General features: G+C 38.1%; 1 protein-coding gene across 1 annotated transcript; it reads right to left on the bottom strand.

Annotated features, from left to right (window-relative positions):
- LOC103681238 (olfactory receptor 52A5-like) lies at positions 1-951 on the bottom strand. The gene has a single exon (XM_008710770.2). The coding sequence runs from the start codon at positions 949-951 to the stop codon at positions 1-3; it is 951 nt and encodes a 316-aa protein (XP_008708992.2).
- Between the last annotated feature and the right edge of the window lie 5049 nt (positions 952-6000).

Raw genomic sequence — 6000 nt, 5'->3', positions numbered from 1 at the left:
TCAAGAAGGATCTTTAGAGTAGAAAATCTTGGACATCCGATCTCGAATCTGTCTGGTCTTCACTCCATACACAATAGGATTGAGCAAAGGAGGAACAAGCAGATAAAGGTTGGACAGAAGAATATGAATGTAGGGTGGAATATGGAGCCCAAACCTGTGAGTAAAGAAGGAGAAGAAAGCCAGGAGGTAAAACTCGAGGAAGACACAAATATGGGCAATGCAGGTGTTGAAGGCTTTGAGCCTAGCTTCCTTCTGAGGCAGACTGAAGACAGTTAGAAATATTTGGATGTAAGAGAGTGTGATGAAGATTATGTCAAACCCAAGTATAGTGAAAGCCACAAACAGACCATAGATCTTGTGGATTCGAATGTCTTCTGCCGCCAACTTCACGATGGCCATGTGCTCACAGTATGAATGGGAAACCACAGTGGTCCGGTAGTGTTTCAGCCGACATTTGATGAGGATGAGACATGGAGCTACAAGGAGGGCTGCTCTGAGCGTCACGCCAACCCCAATCTGAGTGAGAAGTTTGTGCGTAAAGATGGTTGCATGTCTCAGGGGATCACAGATGGCCACATAGCGGTCCAGGGCCATGGCTAGCAGAATTCCTGATTCAATGCACTGGAAGGTGTGGATAAGCCACATCTGAAAGAGACAGGCATCAAAGTATATTTTTGGCAGATGAAACCAGAATATGCCTAGCATTTTTGGTAGGATGCAGGTACTGAGAGCGATGTCTGTTGCTCCAAGCATTGCCAGGAAGAGATACATGGGATCATGCAGGCTGCGTTCAGATTTGATGATGACCAGGAGCAGGCAATTCCCAAACAGAGCAATGATGTACATGGCACAGAAAGGAATTCCAATCCAGAACTGCACAGACTCCAAGCCGGGGATCCCGATCAGTGTCAGCACCGAGGGCATGAAGACTGTGCCGTTGAGCTTGAACATGTTGGCTTAGAGACCCCTGGTTTAGAGCTTCTGGTTCAAAGTGGCAGTATGTGCTGAGTATCTGTCTTCTGTTTTCTCTTCTCACCTAGAGTCAATCAGAGGCTGAATATAGTTTCAATGGCATTTTGCCAGACATACTCATTTTTCGATAGGGCAATTAAGTGGGTCCAGGAATGCAGATAGGCTTCCTGGATAATTTATTTCACATTTCAGTTCTCTTTTCTGTCTTTTCATCACCCTCACAACATCTGTTCTTTCCATTTCTGTCTCTGATTCTCTTCGTTTCCATAGGTCTGTCTGTCTCTCTCTCACACACACACAGGTGCACACACATACTTGTATACTAACCGGCATCTGTGTACCCACTATTAAGAGATAACACATTTCTATTAATATGAGGGCTTAGGGTTGTGTATTGTCAGTTTAAAACTGTCCCATTGAATATAAGTTTGGTTTTTATTGTTAATAGGATATGGGTATTTAACTGATATATTACATATTCTCTATTGTACCCAAAAAACATTTCATGCTGTGGTCAAGCAGAAAACAATGAAAGGAATATTCGCTATTCCAGGTGCTATAGGAAGCACTGGGTTAAATACGAATTATAAGTTAGGATCCTTAATGTCAAGAAGACAATACTGGATAATAGCATATGAAAAATATTTAAAATATACATAACAAGCATACAGAAGTGGTGTGACACAGTATTTAGATTCTATCTTTATTCCAGAAGTGGATGCCAGGGAATTTTCCTCCAGAAATTTGAATAAAATTAGGCATTTTAGAGGGAGAAAATAAACATGATACATGAATGTAAATTTCTTGTGAAAGTTTAGAACTGCAGGTTTTGATACGGGAAAATTCTTTCTTGATAGACTAATGTCCAAAAAACAAAGGTTGCTCTCTATTTATTTCTCAGAAGTTTTTCTATTATTAAAATCTGATCAATAAAAATAACTTTATTTGAAAATGTTTCCAGGAAAAATTGGTCTTGATCATTATTATTTTTAGTAAAATACATCAGAAATTATGAAAATGAGGAATAAAATTTTTCAAGTGCACTGTAATATTGAAAAGTTAATTATATTTCTTCAGTGAGATTCAATTTAGGAATATACAAACTCATAGTAAAAATGACCAGGTTTCATATATTTGCTACTAATATAATTGCTACTCATAACATATAGTCAAATTATTCTTTGTTCCAAGAGAATGGGATAGACTGGCTCACAATTCTTACTAAATCCAATATTGGAGAAATTATAAAAAATAAGGTTTTCCTGGATAAGGTGATACATAAATGTATTAAAATAATAGAATAAATTCAAATTATTTGGAATTACACCTTTAATGAAAGTGTGGTGATTTTCCATATCCCTAACACATCTCTCTCCTATTGTATTTCTCCTTTGACTATCTTTTCCCATACAAGGTACTCTTAGATAGAATCACATAACTCAGTTTCCCTTCCTCATGTCCATTCTTCCTGCTATGGAAGTGCTAGCATATGTTCCAATACATGCATTTGCTTGCAATTCCCATTTAAAAGGCATTATAATCCCTGTAAGGTTATTTTCCCCTTATATATTGAAACTGGTTCAAAGCAGAATAGAATTCCCATAGAATTAATGCAGAATAGAGTTCCCAGACCCTTGGAGTTCTCTTAGCATCTTGTCCATGTCTGAGTCGGCATTAACGCCCCACCCCACACATCCTTGCGGAATATTTCTTTCTTGGCAGAGGGGTGAGTTGAGCTTGATGAATCAGATTTCTGATTTCAAAATTATCTTTCATCTAAACTTTCGGAACTAAAAGAGATAAAAGTACAAAAAAGCATACCATTTTATAACTGGGGTACAGTAAAACACCGTCTGAGAGACAACGATCAGTCCTAAGGCTGGATTCTACTTTTGATTATGCGTGATAGATGACCTCACTGTGGAATGGTAAGGAAGCCTGTTTAATTCATGAGAAGGTAATTAAAAGGTAATTTGGCTTTATATTCACTTAGTCTTTTTCAATTTAATGTTACCATCAACACAACCCCTATGTAACAGTGGATTTAGGATTTCTGTAAGAGAAAACTTTGATGTCTATTTTTTAAATGACAGCTAAATATCAAATTTCCCAAGGACAAAAAAGACCAGAATGTGTTCCCATTGTTTCAGAGTCTGCCACCTATTCAATGACTGACTCACGTAGATTAAGCCTCTGAACACCTCCACCATTCCCTGTCTCATCGCTCTGATTTTTTTCAGTCTCTGGCTTATTCTTGTTGTTTTCTCTAACTTAGATCTTTCTATCTCCTAATTCACATCTCACTGTAGAGCCCAAAGGCTTTTCTTTTTTAAATGAAATATAAAAACTTACATAGCTGTAGAGTATTATACTTCCAGCATCAAGGTTCCAGGAAACTACCTGGATTCTGTACTCTGCCCACACAGAACACTTTCTGTTTAGTGGTTCAGATCATGGATTCTGGAACTAGAGTTTCAACTCCTTCGGAATAAAACATTTTTAAATGCTCCAACACGTATCTCATTTTCCTGTGCTTATAGCCTGTTTCTTTCAGATTTTCTCCTGTCCCCATGACTTTACCACCCAACAAATACCTGTTCATTATTCATCCCTCAGCTCAAGCCTCACCTCCTCTATGAAAGGACTCATAGACCTTAGGTCAAAGTCCCTATACCTCCTTTTTTTCTTTTTTTCTTTTTAAGATTTTATTTATTTATTTGAAGAGATAAAGACAGCCAGAGAGAGAGGGAACACAAGCAGGGGGAGTGGGAGAGGAAGAAGCAGGCTCATAGTAGAGGAGCCTGATGTGGGGCTCGATCCCATAATGCCGGGATCACGCCCTGAGCCGAAGGCAGACGCTTAACCACTGTGCCACCCAGGTGCCCCCCTATACCTCCTTTTTGTCCTCAATGGAAGAGATAGACTGTTTGACTACAATGCATTGAAAATTAATGAAAAAATTTGAGTTTAATTTCCCTGAATTAATTAAATATCAAAAATATACAAACTTTAACGCAGATGCAAATCCACTTGCTGTCTTGCCAGGTGTCTATCTGTAAGGGATAATAAAAGGCTAGGATTAGGAAAAATGAGATTGAATCTAGGAAAAACACTAAGAATCTTTGTATCTTGATGTATAAACTTCATGTTTTTATTATAGCTTTACCTTCCTATGTTGGCCTGAGCAAGAATCCACACCTTTCTCAGTTGAAGATTTGAAGAATTTCACTATTGTTGAGCAAGGAAAAGAAAGGGGAAATATCCAGTAGACCAAGAAGAAATCAGTACGATATTTTCCTCTCCATACCTCTCCCTAGATCTCGCAAGCACCTCTAAGAACACATACTCACAACCTTCCTGTGTATATGCCTCCTCGTGCTTTATCATGGGTGAAGAAATCATTCTCATAGGCCAATATGGAACAAAAACAGTAGCAGCTTGTGAGCAGGGAGCCCTTGTGAGCAAGGACTATGACGCAATTCTCCTGAGAAATGGCAAGTGACAAAATCATCTTCGCCACAGGCCACAAGTTTATCCAATTATCGTATTATTATTATTATTATTACTGTTTTTATATGGGGAAAGAATATACAAAAAGTGTGATGCTGGACGCTTTGTACAAAGAGACACCAACCACACCTGTCCAGGCAGGGAGTGTGACAGAAGTCTGTAGGCAAAGATCTTCATCTTCATTGTTGAAGGAAAGAATGTCTAAAGGAAACATGTTCCAGCCTTTTCTTCATGTAAATTATAAATACATTGGTTTTTGTTTTTTTCCTAATTCCCACTGTGACTAAAGTAGACTGAGAACAGATGTGTTACACAGACTTGGCTTAGATTTTGTGTGCAGTGAGGACATGGCAGTGGGAGAGCAAAGGCAGTGTTATCATAAAATAATGAATGTGAGGACAGAATTCTAAGTCTGGGATTCCTTCTGTGCGGTGGATTCCTTCTGTAAAATTATCTATGGTATTTCTGAAGGAGATAAGGGGGCAAAATAAAAATCATTAATTTCTTCTTATCAAACAGTGATTTATACCAAGGTCTGCCTGTCCAGTTGTGCGGCAATGGCCAAATGACTTAAATTTTCTTACGGTATTCCTCTCACCTATGAAAACAATAATATTTAGACTTGCGAAAACAATTATGGGTATTTATGAAAACTCATGACATACAATAGGACATGTAACAAACCCAATAAATGATGGCTAATGTACATGTGTTTGTTATATGTCATGAATTTCCATAAACTTAAAACTGTTTTCTGGGCAGTTCTCCCCTTTCAGCTTTGTTTGTTTGTTTGTTTGTTTCAACTGGAAATGGCAAGTATTTTATTTATGATATAATTGTGGTACTTGATCTATCTTAGGGATAAAGTTTTGGAGCTCATTGTCATAAAGATGGTTAGTAAAAGCCACGCTAGTGGCAGAGATGTCACTGAGAGTGCGTTTGAATTTTTTCTGTCATGTTGAAGTCCAGAGTTTGGCAGTCCAAGACTTCTTCGTTTGCTACCCTCTCTGACTTTGTAAGACAATAAAGAAGAAGCAAAAAAAAAATGGAACTCTTGATGAGCATAAAATTGAAAAAGAAAAATAGAAAACCGTTGTTTGGGGCGCCTGGGTGGCACAGCGGTTAAGCGTCTGCCTTCGGCTCAGGGCGTGATCCTGGCGTTATGGGATCGAGCCCCACATCAGGCTCCTCTGCTATGAGTCTGCTTCTTCCTCTCCCACTCCCCCTGCTTGTGTTCCCTCTCTCGCTGGCTGTCTCTATCTCTGTCAAATAAATAAATAAAATCTTTAAAAAAAAAAAAAAAAGAAAGAAAAAAGAAAACCATTGTTTGTACTAGTATTTTTTTCCAAAATCAATATGTGGTTTCATGTTGCTATGTCTTTGGACAGTTTATTTTTACTAAACTGAACTGATTTCCCTCTTTAATGGGTGAAATCTTTCTTCTCCTTAGCTTTTACATGAAGCCATTTTCCTAAACATTGCTTACTTACCCACTGCAAACACAGTAAACTACCATAA

This window comes from Ursus maritimus, unplaced genomic scaffold (assembly GCF_017311325.1).
Source record: "Ursus maritimus isolate PB19 unplaced genomic scaffold, ASM1731132v1 scaffold_16, whole genome shotgun sequence".
Taxonomy (NCBI): domain Eukaryota; kingdom Metazoa; phylum Chordata; class Mammalia; order Carnivora; family Ursidae; genus Ursus; species Ursus maritimus.
The sequence above is the reverse complement of the archived record's forward strand: the minus strand, read 5'-3'. Positions and strand labels throughout refer to the sequence as shown.

Excerpts from the sequence above, each read along its gene's own strand:
- LOC103681238 (XM_008710770.2), bottom strand. The coding sequence starts at position 951 with ATGTTCAAGCTCAACGGCACAGTCTTCATGCCCTCGGTGCTGACACTG.